This window comes from Primulina tabacum, chromosome 6 (genome assembly GCF_025594145.1).
Source record: "Primulina tabacum isolate GXHZ01 chromosome 6, ASM2559414v2, whole genome shotgun sequence".
Taxonomy (NCBI): Eukaryota; Viridiplantae; Streptophyta; class Magnoliopsida; order Lamiales; family Gesneriaceae; genus Primulina; species Primulina tabacum.
Window position 1 is genome coordinate 4,157,668 of NC_134555.1, and position 24,612 is coordinate 4,182,279.

General features: G+C 34.4%; 1 protein-coding gene across 11 annotated transcripts in view; it reads left to right on the top strand.

Annotated features, from left to right (window-relative positions):
* The first annotated feature begins 379 nt into the window (after window positions 1-379).
* Window positions 380-24,612, top strand: part of LOC142548853 (3-oxoacyl-[acyl-carrier-protein] synthase, mitochondrial) — a 30,343-nt gene continuing 6,110 nt past the window's right edge. The window contains exons 1-13 of one of the 11 annotated variants that reach the window (XM_075657446.1): window positions 12,081-12,316; window positions 12,384-12,537; window positions 13,151-13,229; window positions 18,145-18,280; window positions 18,796-19,025; window positions 19,542-19,649; window positions 19,733-19,804; window positions 20,733-20,819; window positions 21,283-21,434; window positions 22,468-22,548; window positions 22,647-22,680; window positions 23,244-23,310; window positions 23,396-23,472. In XM_075657446.1, the coding sequence (XP_075513561.1) occupies window positions 18,157-18,280; window positions 18,796-19,025; window positions 19,542-19,649; window positions 19,733-19,804; window positions 20,733-20,819; window positions 21,283-21,434; window positions 22,468-22,548; window positions 22,647-22,680; window positions 23,244-23,310; window positions 23,396-23,472 (1,032 nt within the window). In that variant the 5' untranslated portion in view covers window positions 12,081-12,316; window positions 12,384-12,537; window positions 13,151-13,229; window positions 18,145-18,156. Of the gene's footprint in view, window positions 517-1,326; window positions 1,414-5,403; window positions 5,540-12,080; window positions 12,317-12,383; window positions 12,538-13,150; window positions 13,230-14,709; window positions 14,846-17,681; window positions 17,808-18,133; window positions 18,281-18,782; window positions 19,026-19,541; window positions 19,650-19,732; window positions 19,805-20,732; window positions 20,820-21,282; window positions 21,435-22,467; window positions 22,549-22,646; window positions 22,681-23,243; window positions 23,311-23,395; window positions 23,473-24,612 lie in introns of those variants that run through there. The other 10 variants (XM_075657445.1, XM_075657450.1, XM_075657447.1 and 7 more) reach the window with 10 other exon arrangements.

The window sequence follows — 24,612 nt, forward strand, 5'->3', positions numbered from 1 at the left end:
GAGGTGACAGACTATGTGTGTCTAGTCAAACAGTCCTATAGTTGAAGTATATAAAAACAATATAGTTTATTATCTTATTTGATTTGTTTGTATGTATTTATTATATTGTTTCTGCTGCACTGATGTAGATAGTGTGATGATTGCACTATTTTGTCGTATATGCATTACATTATTACGTCGTTGAAAAGAAAATTTTTATGCATATGACGTCACATGTTGTATGATTACGTTGCGGGGTTTGGGGCGCCACATTCAATACACCTCCTAAGAGTCTATGAAATTTCTTTTACGATTTCATGAGATTTTATGAAAGTTAATAAAAATCCACCGATTCCATAAAATCCATTATTTTCAAAAAATTATTAAAAATCAAGAGTATAGAATGAATGATCCCTTCAAATTTTATCACAACCCCATTTCTTCGCTCTAAAACCCTAATATTTGAAGTTGGATAAATTTATAAGATTCCATTGCCGAAATATTCCGATGCCATGGGTTGTGCATCATCCGTTCCAGGTGAATTTCAGCATCAATCTAATAATCACTCCCCCTCAGGATTATTTATCCAACTCTTAATTCATCATATTTTTCCAATTTTACCCTTGTTCTATATCCAAACTCACTACTAATTCCCGCCACCGACGGCCGACCACCCCCGCCGCCGACCACCCCCGCCGCCGACCACCGCTGCCGTCGCCGACCACCCCCACGGCCGACCGCCGCCGTCGCCGCCACCGCCAGCCGACAGCCGCCGTCGCCTCCAATCGACCACCGCCCCCGCCAGCCGACCGCCGCCGCCGGCCAACGACCACTGCCGCCTCCGCCGACCACCCCCACGGCCGACCGACGACCACCGCTGCCTCCGCCGACCACCCCCACGACCGACGACCACCGCTGCCTCCGACCGGCCACCACAGCGTCGGCCGACCGCCTTCGCAATAGTGGAAGGGCAATCTAGTCAATTCATCAAAAGATTCTAAATTATCTCATTCTTAACAATCATACCAAACATAATATTATTTTATCATTATATATTATATTTCTACTTCAATCATTTTCTTTATCATTTATCTCTTAATCATTTCATAATTTTATCCTCCAACCAAACGCAGCCTTAATGTTAATATATGTTTTGAAACAAAAAAAAATATAGAATTCATCGATATAGTTCTGAATATGTTGGCCTTTATCATTGAATACGATGACTCATGACTTGTTCTTTGCTCCTATGAGTTTTAACTTTTATACGTTTGTCAAAAATAATATTGAATCCGATCGAGGGCATGATTGAAATATTTATTAATGATTTTTTTCCTTCAAATTTAGTTTTGACCAGATAAAAATGCTGGAAGGTTGGGACGTCTAAATGCAGAAAATGGAGGATTGCATGATGCGAATAACCTTAAAGTTAAGGTAAATTTGTGCTTGCTTGTTGATTGTCAGTGTTGACTTTGTTGAAAAACATGATCTCAAGAACATCGTGTTTGAGGGAGCTCTTCTAATTAGGCAATCATGTGACAAACAATGGCTCCTTATTACCTATGAATCAGGGGATGCCTACCAATTATGAGAGCTTTTTTGTTTCATATTCCACTTCTCAAATAATGTATATTTTGAAGTTCAAACCATCCCACTTTGATCCTTTCCACCGTCTTCCCAGTTTCGTCCCAAATTAACTAAAATGACGAGCTTATCATTTAAAATCAGGTGAAGGCTGAAGTTCATCACGGGTTTACATTTTTTGTATTATGGTCTGCCCAAAGTATCATGTAGGACAGTCTAATGGGTATATGTGTGAACTTTCAAGCATTTTTCCTTTCATAGTAAGAGTCTACTTGAGATGTTAGTTGATTTCTGCTTGTTGTGGAGTCTTTAAATCAGTTTTAACTGCTTCGAACTTGGGATATTTTATTCGAAAACCAGATATTATCCTAAAATTTGCTCTGCCGTCTTTGGATATGTTTTTTTGTTGCACATGTTTTAATGAATGAGCTTATTTGGTGACAGAATGCTTTGAGCATTACTAACTGCTGCTGCTTGTTATCATTGAACACTTCATCCTTTGGGCCAGCCATTTAGTTTTAGTGTTCTGACAATCCTCGAGGGATGCATTTAACTTGAACCTTGCTTGCTCGGGGTGTGACTGCGACCCACTTGATCCATGAGAACTAATGGCTGTAAAAGATATGCCTTTTAACATTTAGAATCTTGCCGCTTGGTGTATTCCTTGATGCTCGTCTGGTTGGGATAAAAATTTCAGACTCTTGATTAGGTGTGTAGTGTTAGACCTTGGCTTTTCTCATGTCAAATGGTAAAGGAAGGTTTGAACTGATATTTGGTTGCTGATAGGCAGTTGAGCTGTGACTTGTTGCACTTCATGTGTATCTACTTTTAGGTTCAAAGTTTAAATTACTACAGGTGCAATTCTCTGGGGCAATTGCAATGAGTCTAAATCAAAGAATCTAGTTAATAAAAATTTCGGAGGAAAGTTTGCTAACCTTCTAGGAAGGGAAGGCATGGTATTGAAAATTAGTGGCTACCATCAGCGCCTTACTTTGTAGGTAGTTGTCGAGTTTTCATTGAAAAAGAATTCACTGCAGTACATGGTGATAGTGGGAAATGAGAGCCCTTTGTCTGGGGGTATTGGTGCTGGGCGTTTCCGAGTGTTAACTCCCATGTGTCCTTGTAAATCAACTAAGGACTTTGCAGACTCATTAGGTGGAAAGTCGGAGACGAGTGTATATGAAGGTTCTTGGAAGATGCGCTGTGGCTTTTAATGAGAGATTCTTATAGTCTATGAATCATCTACCTTACAGAATAACCCTATTTTGAATTATTTTTTTGTTAGTTTGGAATCTTAACTGTGAGGCAGTGAGGTTTTCTGGATGGGAGACGAGGGAGTCAAGTTCATTATATTGTTTAGAGCATTTTATAGCGTTCATGTGCATGGTTTTAATGCTGATATTGAAGAGAAGGTGGGATTGACAAAATGGCGATAAGTTCATTTGCATAGAAAGCTGCAAAGAAATAAGAGTATGGACCTGAATAGTATTTTAGGGAAAAAAGGAAATTAATAAAATAAAATAATATTGTGCTATGATTTTTAATCAATCTGCTTCTGCTATATATTGAATCAAGTTCCATCTAGTGAGTGGTGCGAATTGCAATTTTAACTTTTAAACATGACAGGCCTGTATACCTACGGCATCATTTCTATTGAGATAGAAGTTGTGCGGTGATTATCACCTCACCACCTCTGTTTTTCCCCAATTACTATTGCATTCACACCATTTGATGTATCATTGTGCCAAACTCTTGACATTTTTTTAGTTTGAGGTTTTCAGAAATGATTTGGATAAAATGTTGAAAGCACTAAAAAGCATATGCTTTTGTGCCCTTATTAGTTTTCATTATAAAAATATGTTTGTTTCAATTCTCAATGGCTTAGTCATGTGTTTATGTTAGATAATTTTTTTTTTCACTTTTCCGTCAGTTTATTCATGAATGTCGCATCGAATCGAGGAGGTTATAATCAACAGACAAATCGAGTATTCACATCGTTTGATAATTAGAAGTTAGATTAGCGTTTTCCACATTCAAATTTCGTACTTCTCGTATGTGGCATGCCCATAAATTTCAGAACAAACACCTACTATATTATAATATCAACATATTTGCAGCTATTTTTCAAATGATTTTATTAATAGTATTCACAAAACAAATTAAAAATTCAAATTATTATCTTACACATTATTGACAAATTATTTATATGCAAATTATGTATTACCCACAAAAAATGTAAATATATCTAATATAACAATTTTTTAAACGTTAAAAATTCACATGTTATTAAAATTATAATTACTTAATGACATGCAATAATTATAAATATTTATATTTCTATACAGAAGTATTTGTCAATGGAAACCTCACGACAACCAAAGGTTGGAACATAATTCAATTTGTTCTACGATTGAGGTGATGTTTCATACAACGGTCTTTGAATTCTATTTCAGTTACTGTATAATGTAAACTTACTTGCTTTTGATATGCAAAATCAATTCGACAAAATACCTCGATGATTCTTTGTTGTTTTCAGACAAATAATCACCCGCATTCATTGCAAATGTAGCTTTTCGTTAATTTAATCTGTGTGGAAAATTTCGAGCTTTAGAAAGCATAAACTTTATTTGTTGTAAATCTGGAGTTTCAGAAAGCATAGACTTGCCGAAACACAATTATCTTGTTTTGGGTTTCAATAGCTATTCATTTGCAAGTATGATGTCATGGCCCACCCTACTTGTGATCTTGTCCTCTTTGGCCCGAGGTCTCATGGCTTTAAAATGTGTCATAAGGGGTTGCTACACGCTCATTTAAATGTCCAGCATCTCTCAAGTGGTTTAGCGATGTGGGATTTCGCCTAAGGGCCTTCACCCCCCTTTCGGGACTCAGCGTCCTAGCTGAGGTTTGTCCCACCATCCGAAACCCGCACGGAGTCGCTCTGATACCAAATGTCACGGCCCAACTCACTTGTGATATTGTCCGCTTTGGCCCGATGCCTCACGACTTTAAAACGCATCACAAGGGGTTGCTACACGCTCATTTAAATGCCCAACATCTCTCCCGTGGTTTAGCGATATGGGATTTTACCTAAGTGTCTTCACCAAATGTCACGGCCCAGCCCACTTTTAATATTGTCCACTTTAGCCCGAGTCCAAAACGAGTTACAAGGGGTTGCTACATGTTCATTTAAATATCCAGCATCTCTCCTGTGGTTTAGCGATGTGGGATTTCGCCTAAGAGCCTTCATCCCCACTTTCGGGACTCAGTTTCCTCGCTGAGGTTTGCCTCTGAACCCATGTAGAGTCGCTCTGATACCAAATGTCACGGCCCAGCCCACTTGTGATATTGTCTGCTTTGGTCCGATGCCTCACGACTTTAAAACGCATCACAAGGGGTTGTTATACGCTCATTTAAATGCCCATCATTTCTCCCATGGTTTAGCGATGTGGGATTTCGCCTAAGGGCCTTCACCCCCCTTCATGACTCAGTGTCCCCGCTGAGGTTTTTTCCACCGTCCCAAACTCACGCGGAGTTGCTCTGATACCAAATGTCACGGCCCAGTCCACTTGTGATATTGTCCGCTTTGGCCCGAGGCCTCACGAATTTAAAACGCGTCACAAGGGGTTGCTATACGCTCATTTAAATGCTCAACATCTCACATCGCTAAACCACGGGATAGATGCATTTCATTTAAATGAGCGTGTAGCAACCCCTTGTGACGCGTTTTAAATACGTGAGACCGCGGGCCAAAGCGAACAATATCACAAGTTGGCTGGGCCGTGACATATGATCCTTTTTTCTTCATTATATACTGTCACAGTTTCTGTTGTTACAATGTAGGTATTTAAAGTAATGGCGTTGTCTCGACAGAACTGTAATAGACTTGTGGGTTCAGTCACGCAGTTCCGTCGCCTTTTCTCTCCCAGTCCCTTTGACCCACCTCCTCTTTTACCACTGCGTAGAGTTGTTGTTATATGTACTTGCTGTTTATTAGTTATCTTGGTATAGATGCAACTCTTTATTTATACCTATAGTTTTCAAGGTTTAAGTGCGATTTAAATGAACCGTCCTGCCATGATCTTTGCTGCAAGCAGGGGCGAAGCTATATAGCTCTTTACCCGGGCTTTAGCCCGGGTGGCCCAATTTTTTTTTAAAAAAATTTATATGTAAATTTTTTATAATTTTGAAATAATATGATATTATCCCGGATAGATCAATTTAAAATATTAAAAAATTTTAGAGTTTAAAATTCTAGCCCGGGCGGAGCTATATTTCTGGCTCCGCCCCTGGCTGCAAGCACAATTCGTATTCATTTTCTTCTCCTCTCTTTTCGTTTTGGGAGAGCTTGGTTTTTGCAAAAATCTTGTATTATACTTTCTTCCAGGTATGTGGTGGTTATGTTTACCATTGTGTACGCAAAAATTGGCACACACTTCGAAATTGTGGATACCTTTGCAATGCATGCGCGTAGTTGAAAAATAGTGCAACAAGGTTGATAACTCTTATTAATAGATTCATATAACATCCTATTGCACACCATAAAAATCATTTAATGGGTCGACTCTTATATTTAGTCATTGCATTTAAACAATATCCAAGTATTCCTTTTCATATTTCTATTATAAAAATTAACCATTAATTTCTTTTTTTCTACCTGCTGAAAGTAAAGATAGTGAATGATTTTAGGTTTAGGAATGTGTTACACCTTTGGTTTGTGGTGTGGAAATTACTTGGAAGTGATTAATAGAAGGGGATTGTGGAATTAAGGCAATAACAATTGAAGATCTAAAGATGAATGGCTTTGACAGAGAGACACAATTGCTTAACTTTGATCAATTGGCTTCCAAAATTGCTGCGATTGTACCATGTGGAACCAACTCAGATGAATTCAAAGAAGAGTCGTGGCTTAACTCCAAGGTAGTACTTGCAAATTATTTTTTGGTTTAGCTCTGATACTAGTTGGTCACTTGAATCGCAATATTTAAATCACAAATCAGCTGGTTGGAAAAAAAATCTTCACTTGGGCAAGAATTATTTTCTTTGATGCAAATATTGGTTTTCTCAGAAGAAAACTTCCCTAATGAAATATATTGCTAGAAGTTTTCTTCTTAATGTAGTTGGCAGTGAAAAGGTTGATTTCATGTGCTAGCAATCTGCTTTATGCTGAACCATTTGTTATACTAGAGAAACAATGAAAAAATTGACATCGAAAAATGTTGATGTGACACTGAAATATGTTGACGTGCTAAGTTCTACACCAATGCTCTAGTGAAATTGACTAAAAATTAAAAAAATGCAAATTAATGGACTATAAGTGTGAGTTGACATGCCGATCTGACCGATAAGAAGATTAAAAATGAAAAATGTACAAAATATAAACTCAAAGTTGTATTTTCCCAAAATAAGGGGGAAGTAATAGAGAAAGACGTCAAGAAGAGTAATCTCGATTTATTTTATACAAAAATTTTATGTATTGATCATTTTTTATAGTTTAGTAACAAAAAATATTGGGAAATCCCAAAATAACTTCTTATTATCATTATCATGGTAGGAGAAATTTTCTTTCTTACATTTAGTATTTGGCATCGCCATTTTGCACCCGAGTCTGATTTAAAAAAGACTTTTAAATAAGAATTTTAAATCATAATTTGTATTCATATTTTTTTGGTTTTTTTAAAAAGTTTTTCGAATTAAATCAATATATTAAAGACAATATAAAAACTAAATAATATGTAATAGTCAAAAAATTCTATTATAATTGAATATTAAGATCAAGTATGTCCAAAATGATTCACCAAAAAACAATCCATATTTTAATTTTGGAGCTAAAATAATAGATTATGTATAATTAAGTTGTTCAGCAATTTTTTTTATCAATTGATGACACAATCAATTCACTCAATATTTCTTATTACATGGTTGATTCATATACAAGTTTTGAGAAACTTCGCTCTGCATTTTTTTTATTGTAACCGAGATAATCAACAAGATTTTATAAGCAATGTGAGCATTTGAAAAACACACATCAATTTTCTTCAAGTAATTCACTATATCAACTGTAAATTTGCTTCTCTTGGTAATGAACACTTCAAAATAAAACATTTAAATTAATATCATAACAACCCCTACGAGTCAGAAAATTTTCAAGAGTATTGCTAGACCTCAACAAGGCTTCATCATATGCATATTGTAACCTCTCTAAATTGAATAAAAACCCAAATATTTCTTCATAATTTTAAAATAGTTCAAATCGAGTTTTCATAGAAGAACAAGCATGATCGATTACAAAAAAATAGTTGATTCAAAAAGATTTTGCTGTTGACTATATCACTTTTTCACCGTTGTTTTCGCCAAATTTTTTCTTTCTTCAAACAACACATTTATCTCAAAATACAACTTCAATGCCTATCTCAAATGTTATATCTTTAACTTTAACGATAATCTCATCAAAATCATAAGCTCCAAATTCTTCTAAAAATAAAATAATTCATTGTAAAAGTTTAATAACCACATCAATATCAATATTTTCAAATTAAAGAAATTTGCACTACCATGACATATTTTTAGACTTTGTTTTGGGTCTCGGAATATGCTGGGAAAGAAATCTTAAGACTAATAAATTTATATTAGATCAATTTACACAAATATATAATTTTTTTTATATAATATGGAAACCAACCGTCGCTATATTTAGATACACATTGAATAATATACAAATCATCTTAATTAGTTACGCCCTAGTTACACATTCTATAAAATGTTGTAATGACAAGGGAAAAGATTATCATATTTAATATAGGCCAAAGTTAAACGTGTGAAAACAGGAAATTTGACCAACAAATTCAGAGTTTGCTTCAAAATATCAGGAAACAAAATAATGAAAACACATTCACAAATATTGATGAGATGGTAACGTGGGGGTAACGTAATTCGACCTACGTTTATTAAAAAAAATATATGCAAAGTGAAGGATCGTTTGCCTGGGCATCTTTGGGATGCTTCAAACAAAATATTCTCTAATGAGCTGCAATAGCTCGTGTTCTAAGAATATTAACACCGATGAATTAAATCGAGTTTGGTTAAAAACTAAGCGGAAGAAACTCGAAGTAATCATTCGTGAAGAAGACTGTTATATTAGAAAGCATTTTGTCTTATGTAAACTGAATAACCGAAGGGGGACAAATTAGTTTTTGCATTCATCAGTTCAGTTATGGTGACAACTGAACTGATGGATACTCTAACTGATCCAAACAGTTTAAAAAAAATAGTTAGACAGTTAAATACACAAGATATGTTTATGGATGTTCGGAGACTTCAATTGCTCCTACGTCACCCCTTCTACCGCCTCGGGTAGGATCCACTAGAAGACTTTGATTTATACAAACACTTGTACAAACCCACTCAGCTAGGACTTACCCACTGCCTAAACTGAACTCCTAGACTTAGACTGAAGGCAGCACCTTCCAGTCAACACTTCTTTAATGTCTATGTGAGAAAGACTACATACACAAGTTTAACGTCTTTGTGCAAGACTGTATTTGAGTGGTTGAGAGTGTTTGTGTGTGTGAGAACTGAACAGGATGTTCTCACATATCGAGGGAAATACGCTTCTGATCTAAGCCGATTTATCTGTGAAGAGTTCCCTCGACTGGGCTGAATGCTTCTCTTAAGCTGATATGACTTTGAAGTGTACCCTTTTCTTTTCTCTATTGAGTCGTATATGTATTTGAGTCCTCACTGATCTTCTCTTTATATAGGCGGGAAAACTAATCGTACAGTGAGACTCATTCATTGTATATGTTGCATCTTTAATTCGTGTCTTGGACTTTGTGTCTCGACTTTTCGACTGTCCTTCTGAAACGCTTTGTCTTTAATGCACTGATGCAACGTCCATTATTGTCCTTTGACTGGATAATGGATTTGTACCTTTACGTACAGCTGGATTCCACTTGAAAGAGTTTGTCTTCGTCCATAACTGAAAGATTCTAACTGATACTTCGAACTAGTCAGTTGAACTGATCTTTCAGTTGGGCTGGTGAAATCAGTTGACTCGTCAGTTGAACTGATTTCACACTCGTTCAGTTGGACTGATCAGCTGGGTTTCTTCATTAGTGAACACTCCTTCGGCTGGCCAGGCTTCTGAGGTTTTCCTGCTGAATCACCTATCAACTGGACAATCAGCTGGACTGCTCAATTGACGTAACCGGTTAGACTGATTCATTTCGTGTGATCAGTTGGGTTTTTAGTTTTGCGATGTAAACATCTCGTGAGTGATCCTAGATGCTGCACACTAAGGTAGATCATTAGTAACACAATTAACAAGTTTTGTTATCATCAAAATTAAGATTGCGAACTTGAATAGTTCCAACACAAAGTATTCTATTCAATTTATTTTGTTCGTCTCTCCAACCATGTTTATGTCAAACATCTATTTTCATTTTTTCACATAATAAGAGATACAACAAAATCTTCAAAATTTAAATATATTGAATTCACATGAATACTCGATTATCAGAATGATTTTATCCCGAAGCATGCATGTCTTGGAGACTCGATTGCTCGCTCAATTCAATCAAGAAGTAGGCAAACTGAAATTAGCCAATAATATAATCAAATTCTTTTTTGTAATCATCTCCCAAAAACTTATTAAAGAGGTGGTGGTTACAATCCACAGTTTGAGGATAGGGTTATGACAAGATGGCTATATAATCAAGTTCAAAAGAGTGTGAAGCAACTAGTCTAACCATGTCCCCAATTTCAAGGGTGAAGCTTAAAATGGACCATTTTATCTCTAATTTGCATCATGTGGGATTGTCCCCCTAGGATGTTGGTTAGTCAAATCAAATCTACCAAATATCAGTCGCACAATATCTTCAAGTTTTCAAAGCATACTAACATGGACACCAACTTTGAAATTCATTCAATCACGCACACTTGCATTTGTTATTAAAATTGAGTTGAGATGGTTTTACCGATCTTTATCCGTGAGACGATTCAATTCGATTTTTACTTACAATGAAAAGTAATATTTTTTCATAAGACGAGTTGTTGGGGATATGTCAAAAAATTATTCTGTGAGACGATTTCATAAGATTTTGTGATTAATATTACCCATATATAATGTGGACTATAAGAATTCGCCTTTATAATTACACCGACCTCATTTTATTTAATGAAAAAAATATTTGAAATGGACTCATATGTTATAACGAGTAAATTGCATCAAGTTCTGTGTAGAATATTATATTTTTTTTATTCATATTAAATTATCGATATGTAAATATATATTTGAACTAGAAAAGGATCGAAATCCGATATCTTGTCTTAAACTTGAGAACTTGATATCAGCTGTTCAAAAATTGAACACCAATTAATTTGTAAATCATTTACGGCCTGTTAAACACGCATACTCCTATCGTAATAGACCAATTATTCACACAAAACTTTCCCTAACCAAAAGTTTTCGATTTTATTATTTGGGGAAATTGACTCTAAAACTCTCCCATGAAAAGTTTAGGCGTAAGTAAAAAAAAGGTTATATTAAAATATTCGAATAATAAAATATATAATTCAAAATTTTCCTTTGCTCTTATGCAGGTAAATAGAATATAGGACTATAAACTAGTTATAGTAATAAAAAATTTAAATCAAAAATATTAATAGTGAAAGTAAAAAATATAATTTTTAGAGTACATCGTATGATATTATTCAAAAATATAATGATATAATGTAACTTATTGTACTAATGACTGGACTTGAGCATGAACCGAGACTTGTTTATTTCGGACAAAGAAAATACAGAGAACAACTAAATATATCTAAATAAATTAAGAAAGTTACTCACAATGAGTGGAATTCGAACCTGAATGTAACAATTATAAAAAAAATATATTTCGATAAACAATTTAACAATTTTTTAGTCTTAGAAATTATGAAATTTTATGAAAATTTTCGAACTTATCTTCTTTCACTGTTCAACAATAAACTCAAAATTTATGAACTCAAATTACCAAGGTTGATTGGTTTTAGATTTTTAATAACTTTTATGGAGTTTAAAAGTTTAGATGTATTCAAACTACACTTTTATATATTCTATAAAAGTTTAGTGATATTCAATGTAAACTTTTGTAAAATTTTAAAAAGTCATGTAGTATTCAAACTTGACTTTTAAAAACTCTACAAAAGTACATAGGTATTCAAAATGTCAATAGACTTTTAATAACTTCCACTACTAAAATTTTTGATTTTTACTTCGCCACTAGTTACTTCGGCGATTATTAATTATGAAGTAGTATATACCAATCAACTTTGGTAAAAACACCGGCGAAACACAACATTATGTTTTACTTCAAAATTTAAAAAATACGGGCTTCACTTCTAATTTTTTTGTAACATTTTATTTCGACAGAGTTGTATTGATGAAGTAAAAAATTAAAATTAAAATTTAAAGAAGTAAAAAAGTTAATCATACTTTAACTTTTCCCCAAATTAAAAGAAAAGAGAGAACAGCCCTATTCTCTGCAAAAGAAAAGAGACGCCGCGTAACCCCTTTTCTTCCCCAAACCCATCACCCTTCTTTCCTCACCAGAATCGGATCGTGCAGTCACCGGGATCGGAGCAGCAACCACCGTAGAAGGTAGCTGAGTTCTGCACAACGGTTTTAGAGGCTGGAACATGAAGAAAGGAGCAGATCGAGCCCTGTTAGCGAGCTGTGCGTGAGCTTCCTCTGCTTGTGCTTCTTGGTCCGAATTAGGTGAGCTTGTGCTTGTATTACTTAGTAGTGTTGCTGTTTGATGAGGTAGTATTTGAAGCCATTTCAGTTCCCTTGTTTTTCCAGCTTAGTTTCGGTCGAGATTTAAAGTTTTTCGGCAAGTTCCGGTAAACTTCGACGAATTGCTGTACCTCGAGACCGCTAGCGACTAATTTTAATCCCGCTATTTTGTTTAGAGTCCGAAATTCCAGCCTATTACACAAGTAAGCAAGCTGCCCAAAAATCGAGATTTTGTCCCCTTTGATTTAATTCTTTTTCGTCGATTGGAATGCAATATATTGACGTATATATTGGGTTTATATTGTATGATTGATCGCTGTTTGCGTTTGAGGTATATATTGGGTTTAGCGTTTTGTTGAGAAACTAAAGAGCAGCACCCTGTATCCACATGGACATTTCAAATTCGCGTGAGAGTGATTGAGTTTTTCGACATAAAATGTAATATGTTCTGAAAAGAGGGGCATAAAAAATTAAAAAACTAAGACAGTTTTTTGTGGTTGAATGAAAAGTTTGAATTCTGTGGTTTATGATATTTGAGACCAAACTCTGGTTCCTATCCTCTCGAACTTAAGAAAGAGGAGTGAAAAGTAGATTTCCCGCTAACACATGATTGGAAGCTGATAGATAGTTAACAGTTACCCAGTTGGATTACTAGCACAAATTTACCAAAGTAGTTATTGTAAATTAAATGAATAACTCATAGCAAAAGTTATTTCGTGCTTTATTTAGTAGATCAAATACTGGAAACATTTTGTACGGTAGATATATATTAGGTTTTAACATTTATTCTCTCCTTGTATTATTCTTGTCTTGTAGGACTACTTCAACAACCAGTACAGCATTAGCCTTTGCACCCAAGTTACCTTCTGAAATTACTGGGAGAACTGTTGAGGAGGTAAATATTTTTTGCACAGGGTGGTGCTTTTTTTTTAATTTTTATCAACAGTATGTTTATGTTTTACAGTTATATAAACTTTGTTTGCTTGGATTGTGATTTAAATAGGAAATAAAAAAAGTGTTATACTTAAGGGAGATGTACTCTGTGTGCGTGGGTTGCAAAAATGTGCTTTGTTGGTCCATGATGTTGGTTCATGCTTTGTTGTCTTAGCCAACTTACGAAAGATTGTGTGGTTTTCGAAGAGCTTTTGGGGGCAACCACGAGGTTGCTCTGCCCCCTCGACCCCCGCGACCTTATGACTTCGTTGAATATGCGAAGTAAATCAAGGAAATTCTACTAGTGTTCATTGAAATCTATTAAGTACAAGAATTATAGCATAAGGTATAACAATATAATTTCAAAAAAGGCATTTGATTCAACCGAAAAATTTAGATGTACATTTAATTAAGAAATCTCACAAACTCATATACACAATACAAAAACTAAATTTTCATTATTTTCTCATCTATTTATTTTTTTTTTATTTGTACTTTTTAAAAACATATTTTTTTATTGCTAACAATAGTTTAAAATCAAAATTATTAACATCGTTCATTTTATTATTGGAATTCCAGTCAAAAAACCTCATAAAATATAAAATTATATTTATTAAAATTTTTAAAAAATTATTACACTACATAATAAAAAAATTATAATATTTTATTGATCTATAAATTATTTTATTAAATATTATATAACATTTGATGTTTAATTATTTTCTATAATTTTAGTTAATTTATATCTTAATTTTGATTATAACTCAAAATTCTTGTACATGATATTTTTCATTAACTTGAATGAGTATATATATAATATATATATAAATATAATATATATGTATGTATATATATATATATATATGTATATATATATATGTAATATATATGTATATATATGTGTTTGATTGATATTTTGAATATATACAAATATTATTCATTAATATTTTGAATGGACATAAAGAATTGAAATTTTGATTTGAATAAATTAGATAGTTCATTTGTCATTTTTTACAAATTAAATTGATTTAACTTTTAAGTAAGTAAAATTCATATACATTCATAAAGAAAAAAATAATTGAAAATTGAATAGATTATCTATGTCCAATAATTAATTTAAAGAAATTAATAAAAAATAAATCACAATTATGAATTATAAAATTCACATAATTCTATGAAAAAGTTTGCAAATGTCCACAAAAATCTTGAAAAAAAGTCTCTAAGAGTCTATGAAATTTGTTTTACAATTCTACGAGATTTTATAAAAGTCAATAAAAATTCATATACTCCACAAAAGTACATTATTAAAAAAAACTCATTAAATATCTTTAAAAGTATAGAATAAATACACCCTAAGAGTCTATGAAATTTGTTTTACGATTCCATGAGATTTTATAAAAGTCAATAAAAATCATATGGACTCATTAAAAATCAAAAGTATAGAATGAATGATCCCTTCAAATTTTCTCCCAAACCCATTTCTTCGCTCCAAAACCCTAATATCTGAAGTTGGATACATTTATAAAATTCCATTGCCGAAATATTCCGATGCCATGGGTTGTGCATCATCCGTTCCAAGTGAATTTCACCATCAATCTAGGGTTTAGATCATTTTGAATCTTCTCGCTTTTATTATCAATGTTAATGTATGTTCTGAAACAAAAAAATATAGAATTCATCGATATAGTTTTGAATCTGTTGGCCTTTATCATTGAATACGATGACTCCTGGCTTGTTCTTTGCTCCTACGAGTTCTGACTTTTATACGTTTGTCAAAAATAATATTGAATCCGATCGAGGGCATGATTGAAATATTTATTAATGATTTTTTTCTTTCAAATTTAGTTTTGACCAGATAAAAATGCTGGAAGGTTGGGACGTCTAAATGCAGAAAATGGAGGATTGAATTATGCGAATAACCTTAAAGCTAAGGCAAATTTGTGGTTGCTTGTTGATTGTTAGTGTTGACTTTGTTGAAAAACCTGATCTCAAGAACATTGTGTTTGAGTGAGGTCTTCTAATTAGGCAATCATGTGACAAACAATGGCTCCTTATTACCTATGAATCAGGCGATGCCTACCAATTATGAGAGCTTTTTTTGTTTCATATTCCACTTCTCAAATACTATATATTTTGAAGTTCAAACCATCCCACTTTGATCCTTTCCACCGTCTTCCCAGTTTAGTCCCAAATTAACTAAAATCACGAGCTTATCATTTAAAATCAGGTGAAGGCTGAAGTTCATCATGGGTTTACATTTGTTGTATTATGGTCTGCCCAAAGTATCATGTAGGACAGTCTAATGGGTATATGTGCGAACTTTCAAGCATTTTTCCTTTCATAGTAAGAGTCTACTTGAGATGTTAGCTGATTTCTGCTTGTTGTGGAGTCTTTAAATCAGTTTTAACTGCTTCCAACTTGGGTATTTTATTCGAAAACCAAATATTATCCTAAAATTTGCTCTGCCGTCTTTGGATATGTTTTGTTGTTGCACATGTTTTAATGAATGAGCTGATTTGGTGATAGAATGCTTTGAGCATTACTAACTGCTGCTGCTTGTTATCATTGAACACTTCATCCTTTGGGCCAGCCATTAGTATTAGTGTTCTGACAATCCTTGATGGATGCATTTAACTTGAACCTTGCTTGCTCGGGGTGTGACTGCGACCCACTTGATCCATGAGAACTAATGGCTGTGAAAGATATGCCTTTTAACATTTAGAATCTTGCCGCTTGGTGTATTCCTTGATGTTTGTCTGGTTGGGATAAAAATTTCAGACTCTTTATTAGGTGAATAGTGTTAGACCTTGGCTTTTCTCATATCAAATGGTAAAGGAAGGTTTGAACTGATATTTGGTTGCTGATAGTCAGTTGAGCTGTGACTTGTTGCGCTTCATGTGTATCTACTTTTAGGCTCAAAGTTTAAATTACTACAGGTGCGATTAATAAAATATTAGAAAATTTTCTTTGGGGCAATTGCAATGAGTCTAAATCAAAGAATCTAGTTAATCAAAATTCGGAGGAAAGTTTGTAAACCTTCTAGGAAGGGAAGGCATGGTATTGAAAATTAGTGGCTACCATCAGCGCCTTACTTTGTAGGTAGTTGTCGAGTTTTCATTGAAAAAGAATTCACTGCAGTACATGGTGATAGTGGGAAATGAGAGCCCTTTGTCTGGGGGTATTGGTGCTGGGCGTTTCCGAGTGTTAACTCCCATGTGTCCTTGTAAATCAACTAAAGACTTTGCAGACTCATTCAAGGATGACATTAGGTGGAAAGTCGGAGACGGGTGTATATGAAGGTTCTTGGAAGATGCGCTGTGGCTTTTAATGAGAGATTCTTATAGTCTATGAATCATCTACCTTACAGAACAACCCTATTTTGAATTATTTTTTTGTTAGTTTGGAATCTTAACTGTGAGGGCAGTGAAGTTTTCTGGATGGGAGACGAGGGAGTCAAGTTCATTATATTGTTTAGAGCATTTTATAGCGTTCTTGTGCATGGTTTTAATGCTGATATTGAAGAGGTGGGATTGACAAAATGACGTTAAGTACATTTGCATAGAAAGGTGCAAAGAAATAAAAGTATGGACCTGAATAGTATTTTAGGGGAAAAAGGAAATTAATAAAATCAAATAATACTGTGCTATGATTTTTAATCAATCTGCTTCTGCTATATGATGAATCAAGTTCCATCCAGTGAGTGGTGCGAATTGCAATTTTAACTTTTAAACATGACAGGCATGTATACCTACGGCATCATTTCTATCGAGATAGAAGTTGTGCGGTCATTATCACCTCACCACCTCTGTTTTCCCTGATTATGGTTGTCAATTACTACTGAATTCACACCCTTTGGTGTATCATTGTGCCAAACTCTTGACATTTTTTTAGTTTGAGGTTTTTCTGAAATGATTTGGATAAAATGTTGAAAGCACTAAAAAGCATATGCTTTTGTGCCCTTATTAGTTTCCATTATAAAAATATGTTTGTTTCAATTCTCAATGGATTAGTCATGTGTTTATGTTAGATATTTTTTTTTTCATTTTTCCATCAGTTTATTTGTAACTGTCGCATCGAATCGAGGAGGTTATAATCAACGGCCAAATCGAGTATTCACATCGTTTGATAATTAGAAGTTAGATTAGCGTTTTTCACATTCAAATTCCGTACTTCTCGTATGTGGCATGCCCATAAATTTCAGAACAAACACCTAATATATTATAATATCAACAGATTTGCGGTTATTTTTCAAATGATTTTATTATTAGTATCCACAGAACAAATTAAAAATTCAAATTATTATCTTACCCATTATTGACAAATTATTTATATGCAAATTATGTATTGCCCACATAAAATATAAATGTATCTAATATAATCATTTTTTAAACGTTAAAAAGTCACATGTTATTAAAATTATAATTACACAATGACATACAATAATTATAAACATTTATGTTTCTATACAAAAGTATTTTGTCAGTGGAAACCTCACGACAACCAAAGGTTAGAACATAGTTCAATTTGTTATGTGATTGAGGTAATGTTTCATACAACGGTTTTTGAATTCTATTTCAGTTGATGTATAATGTAAACTTACTTGCTTTTGATATGCAGAATCAATTCGACAAAATACCTCAATGATTCTTTGTTGTTTTCAGACAAATAATCACCCGCATTCATTGATTTAATATGTATGGTGAATTTCGAGCTTCAGAAAGCATAAACTTTATTTGTTGTAAATCTGGAGTTTCAGAAAGCATAAACTTGCCAAAACACAATTATCTTGTTTTGGGTTTCAATAACTTTATTCATTTGCAAGTATGATCCTTTTTGCTTCGTTATATACTGTCACAGTTTCTGTTGTTACACTGTAGGTCTTTAAAGTAATGGCGTTGTCCCGACAGAACTGTAATAAACTTGTGGGTTCAGTCACGCAGTTCCGTCGCCTTTTCTCTTCCAGTCCCTTTGACCCACCTCCTCTTTTACCACTGCGTAGAGTTGTTATTACAGGTACTTCATGTTTACTAGTTATCCTGGTACAGGTGCAACTCTTTATTTATACCTGTAGTTTTCAAGGTTTAAGTGTGATTTAAATGAACCATCCTGCGATGATCTTTGCTGCAAGCACAATTCGCATTCATTTTCTTCTCCTCTCTTTTCGTTTTGGGAGAGCTTGGTTTTTGCAAAAATCTTGTATGATACTTTCTTCCAGGTATGTGGTGGGTATGTTTACCATTGTAGACGCAAAAATTGGCACACACTTCGAAATTGTGGATAACTTTGCAATTCATGCGCGTAGTTGGAAAATAGTGCTATGACGTTGATAGCTCTTATTAATAGATTCATATAACATCCTATTGCACACCATAAAAATCATTTAATGGGCCGATTCTTATATTTAGTCATTGCGTTTAAACAGGTATCCAACTATTCGTTTTCATATTTCTATTATAAAAATTACTCATTAATTTCTTTTTTTCTACTTGCTGATTTCGTAATAAAGTAAAGATAGTGAATGATTTTAGGTTTAGGAATGGTTACACCTTTGGGTTGTGGTGTGGAAACTACTTGGAAGCGATTAATAGAAGGAGAATGTGGAATTAAGGCAATAACAATTGAAGATATAAAGATGAATGGCTTTGACAGAGAGACACAATTGCATACCTTTGATCAATTGGCTTCCAAAATTGCTGCGATTGTACCATGTGGAACCAACTCAGATGAATTCAATGAAGAGATGTGGCTTAACTCTAAGGTAGTACTTCCAAATTGTTTTTTGGTTTAGCTCTGATTCTAGTTGGTCTCTTGAATCAGAATATTTACATTACAAATGAGCTGGTTGGAAAAAAAAATAAATCTTCATTTGGGCAAGAATTATTTTCTTTGATGCAAATATTGATTTTCTCAGAAGATTTCATGTGCTAGCAATCTACTTTATGATGAACCATTTGTTATACTAGAGAAACAATGAAAATTGTAAATAGGCAAAGGACGTCCGGAGCCATGGAATAATAGAGTGTCACCCAACAAGCCATCAGGTCATTACGTCATTCAAATAAATTTTGTAGTTCGGCAGGACCATAAGAGCATAAATATTCGAAACAAGGTAACTCATTATGCTTGAATACCTTTTAGCCTCATCTATCTAAATAATAATGAAGTGTGCCCGGAAATCAGATAGTTCCTTTTGTCATTTTGTTTTGAATATTTTATTGTTCTCATGAGCCATAACAATATTGAATTTTTAGATTCTATATTTACTCACTCACAGGACCATAGATCGATTGCAAGGTTTATAGGGTATGCATTATGTGCAGCTGACGAGGCTCTTAGAGATGCAAATTGGATGCCGAGTGAGCAGGATGAGAAAGAAAGAACGGTAATTTGTTATCTATAATGATGAAGATTGGAATAATTTTGGATTTTGTGGTGCTTACTCATTTCTGACTTCAAGACCATCAGGGTGTTTCCATAGGTGCTGGAACTGGCAGCGTCAGTGATATTTTGGATGCTTCAAGAATGATCTGTGATAAGGTGGATCGACTTCTCTGTTTGACGTAACCGTTATTCTCAGTAACTTATAATCGTTTCTGAAGCTTTAGAAGTTGCAATTCACTGAACCCTAGCGAGAACTTGCTCCCCCAATTTCGATCTATTTTCTATCAAGATAGGTTTGGGTTAGGAAACCTTTTTTTGCTGTTCCAATATTCAGAGATAATGGTCTATAGGGGGGGTGTGTAGACCATTTAGAATTTTAATTAAGCAATTTGCAAGATTATTCCTTGATAAATTAACTGTACTTTAACTGTTAAAGCCGATGATGACTCAACAATCTTGATTAAAAATAATTGTTTAAGCATTGAGCAAGTGCGGATGACTCAAAAAAAATGGTAAAGACTGAGTATGATCAAGTGTAAAGGAATATATAAAAATAGCATTCCTTCATATTGCATCTTCTTTTGTTCTGAATTCTATTTAATATTGCTTTTATATTCTGATCTTATCTTTCACTAATTGGAACCAGCATAGCAGCTTGGTCTTATAATTGGATGCCTTTGACCAACTTGTGAACTTGTAATGCCGGGTATAGAATTGTTTTGTCTTCTAGAAGCTTCTGTATATGGCTTGAATGTGCGAACTTGTGAGCTTGTGATGTCTAATATCTCACTGTTTTGTAATCTAGAAGTTTATATATATAGCTTGAACGTGCCACCGGTTAAATTTTGGTTAAGAAAGAGAGCGTCTATATTTGCTGTAATATCTGCTCCAAGAATGAATTTCCACAAATCACGTGACCTGATAATTTGAAATTAGTCCTTAAAAATTTGTAGAAATTTTGCCATCTTAACCCAATCAACATACTTTTCTCTAGTCTGAATCTCATTCTTGCGAACTGGTTTTGACATACACCAAAAACTGCTGGCTCACAAACGCACGTCCTTACCTTTTCTTTCGCTTGCAGCACCTCCGGCGACTCAGTCCATTTTTTATCCCGAGGATACTAATCAATATGGCTGCTGGTCATGTGAGCATAAAATATGGATTCCAGGTATTCAATTAACATAATTCTATCATCTTGAAACCATAGGGAGGGCATAAGAGGACATTTCTTTGTTGGATGTGTGGAGAATCGTGGGAAATAAAGATGATGATGATAACATTTATGGTTCTGGATTTATCTTGCTACTTATTTATAGTTAAATGGTCGAGATTGAATTGTAATCCCTTAACATTGATTTTTGAATTGCTTTAATTTTTTTTAATCAAGAAACATGTTGAAGCCGGTCATTAAGTTGATGACAAAACTTGCAAATAATAGCGAATAAACATATAATAGTAGTATGTCCACACTTTTTATAAAAGGTTGACAAATGACAGCGTATAAGAGGGAAAAAAGTGTCTCTGATTATTTGGTCTTTGACATCCATTTATAATTATTTAATGATCTGAAGAAAAACTTCCTGTGAAATATAAGACACAATTGCATGTTTTAGTCTTGATTTTGAATCTAGGGACCAAACCATGCTGCAGTGACAGCTTGTGCTACTGGGGCACATTCTATTGGAGATGCTGCAAGGATGATTCAATTTGGAGATGTTGATGTCATGGTTGCTGGGGGAACAGAATCTAGCATCGATGCTTTGTCGATAGCAGGATTCTGCAGGTAATTATCAGTCGACTGATTGAGCCATCTATTGTCAAGTACCTTGAATCCTTTCACTGCTTGAAAATGCCTCAGGCGTCCCTCCCCGAGCAGAAATATAATTTTGCTTGAAAATACCTCAGGTTGTTAACGAAGTGATGGTCATTTCATGCTCAGATGAGTGGAAAGCACAAAACACAGCATCTAAAATCCCAAAACAAAAAACACGATCTGTATAACCCATTGGCCGTGACCAACCGATAGAACTCAAAAATTTAACAAAGACAATAATGTTATTGTCAGCTGATAAGTTAATTTTGATGCAAATGGTGTCTTTGGTTGGAACCTTGAAAAGCATGTACAAAACGAATGATAGACCCATTCGTCTACAAAAAATGACTGAACATCTAAAAAAAGATATACGAAGGGGTTTAGAAGTAAATAATCAATCCCTGATACTTTTTCTATTAGATCAAGCACATCAAGTGAAAAAAAATTACAGTTGATGTATATCAAGTTACTCAATGTATCAGCTTTCTAAATAACAATTCAGAACAAAGCAATTACTTTAGTCTAGTCCTCTTGACAAACAAACATCATGTTCACTACAAGCTAATGGCATGGGATTCTGTATTATGTCCATTCATGACAAATATTCAAGTGTTGTATACTCCACAACGAAATATTTCTGAAGCTCCGGTTTGTCAAATCTCCAAATACGTAGTTTTCAAAATTCACAACAAAAAGCCAAGAGATCAAAATTTCCCAAAAAGAAATTTCAAGGTCATTACATTTGCTCTCTTGGCTATATGAGCACGATCATCTCTATACATCGATTCACAAAGATATGAAGTTCAGGATGCAGAGTAATAGTGACTTTAATTTGTCTTATGAGATCAGTAATTGATTCAAAGCTAATTTTTTCGAGATAAAATGGAGGATGTCTCTACTAAAATTTACAGTATCTTACACAATGCAATATAAGAAATAAATATTTCATGGTGCAATTAAATACAAAGAGTGATTATTTTGTCGGAAATGATACTATACACAGGTCAAGGGCATTATCGACCAAGTACAATACTTCTCCTGAAGAAGCCTCGAGGCCTTTTGATTGTGCTCGTGATGGATTTGTGTAAGTGATAGTGTTGTTAGTATCTTGGAGTTGAATGGCATTCAAATCTAATTTACTTAAACTTCCATGCATCACTCTGATGAACTGCTGAAATACAGTATAGGAGAAGGTTCTGGCATCCTGGTTTTGGAGGTGAGTGCTGTTACAATTATGTCAATAAAGTCTATTCTCCTTAAAATTTGACGGAAGCTATTGTACACTCGATGTAAAAAGAACGTCTCTACGATCTGTCTCCATTTTCTTCCAAAATTGTCAACTGAGGAGGTTTAGGATCAGAGTTACTTTAAATTATAATCTCCTGTTTCATTTTATTGTGTCATTAGTGTTTATAAACTGATTGACCAAATGTCAAAACAGTGCAAGGAAACATAGGATAGTTATGTTCATTGGGTTAGTAAAAGCCTAGAATATATCTGATACTTAAACGACCATGGGCTATCCCGATCTTGGGCTCACCAAATGGGCCTTTTGCCCTCACGGGCTTTCCCATGCATCATTACTCATAGAACTCCTCCCCCCTGGCAGGGAAGTCTGTGAGTAATTATGCATGGAAAAGCCCGTGAGTGCAAAAGGCCCATGTGGTGAGCCCAAGATCGGGATAACCCATGGTCATTACAGATACTCTTCGTGTCGTTTACTCTTCTGGTTCAAATAAATTAATGTGTTCCTGTTATACAAACTTGTTTAATAAAAAGGACCTGGAGCATGCGAAGAAGCGAGGAGCTAAAGTATATGCTGAAGTACGTGGTTATGGGATGTCAGGTTATACACATTCAGTTATCACATTTTTTTGTGTCTTTGATACGTTTCAATCTTTTGTTCGAAAACAATATCATTATTAATTCAGGTGATGCACATCACATTACACAACCTCATGGGGAAGGCAGAGGTGCTTTTTTGGCCATGTCCCGTGCTTTGAAGCAGGTAAACTGTTATCTGTTTTCATGTTGTAATTACCCTTGAGCTAACTGATATTTTTTTAACATTGTGGGTAGTTCTTGCATGTAAATCATATCTACTGTAGTTTCTCAAATGGCAGTTGGTCTACAGCCTCAACTTAGTGGGAGGCCGATTGGACATAATGTTGAAATAAATACTTTGATTGTTTCTCATCATCAAGGGGTTTATTTTTAGTTGGAACATTCATTTCTGGAACCAGCATATTGAGGGTATCATCAGGAAGTGTGGTTTATAACTTCATCATGTGGCATTTCATCTCCTCCCCGTAATTCAGAGACTTCGAGAGTATTAAGGAAGGCATGTATATGATGTTAGATACACGTCCCAAGATTACTTGAGGAGAACGAATATTAATTTTTCGGAAAAATGCAAAAATTAAAAAAAATAAGCTGAAAAGGTCCATTCATTGATCAAGCGAAACCCTTGATACTGCTAAGGTGTAAACTAGTGTTTTGTACTGTATCTCATGGTATTGGTGATCCTTCTGCCTTGTAGAACAATAATAGTACCTGCCATTACCATGATTTATGAACAAATTTGGTTCTAACATATGAAGTCAATCAAAAGGTTTACATCTGTGATTAAGTTTTCTGCTCTCGTCCTTGTCCTACCCCCTGTGAATGCATTCTATCTACAAGATTAGGTTTGGGTTCGTGATTGTTCCTGAAAACTTGACTTACTTCCGTATTTGATTTATTGACAGATACGAAACCACAAATTTAAAATCTTCATGTTTCTTCTGCCGGTATCAATCTTATGAATTCTTGGCTAATATCGATCAATATGCCTATGCATTGTGCTCCACCCTTGACTGAGTGACTTGATCTTTTCACTTCACAAGTCAATTGAACTCTTGTGGCCTTATGCCGTTTTAAGGAGAGACCTGGAAATTATGCTTTCATGTTCCATAGAATTGAGACAATTTATGATTGCAGTCTGTACAAGCTAAGTAGAAGTTACAAAAGCTCCATCAAGTGCCCTTACAGTGCTATTCCTTCCCCTGGAAGAAAGGGGGGCACACACACACACACAAAAATGTTTTTAGGAAAAAGATGATATTTTACATCAGAATCACAGAAGCGCTATTATTTTTCTAAGATGTCT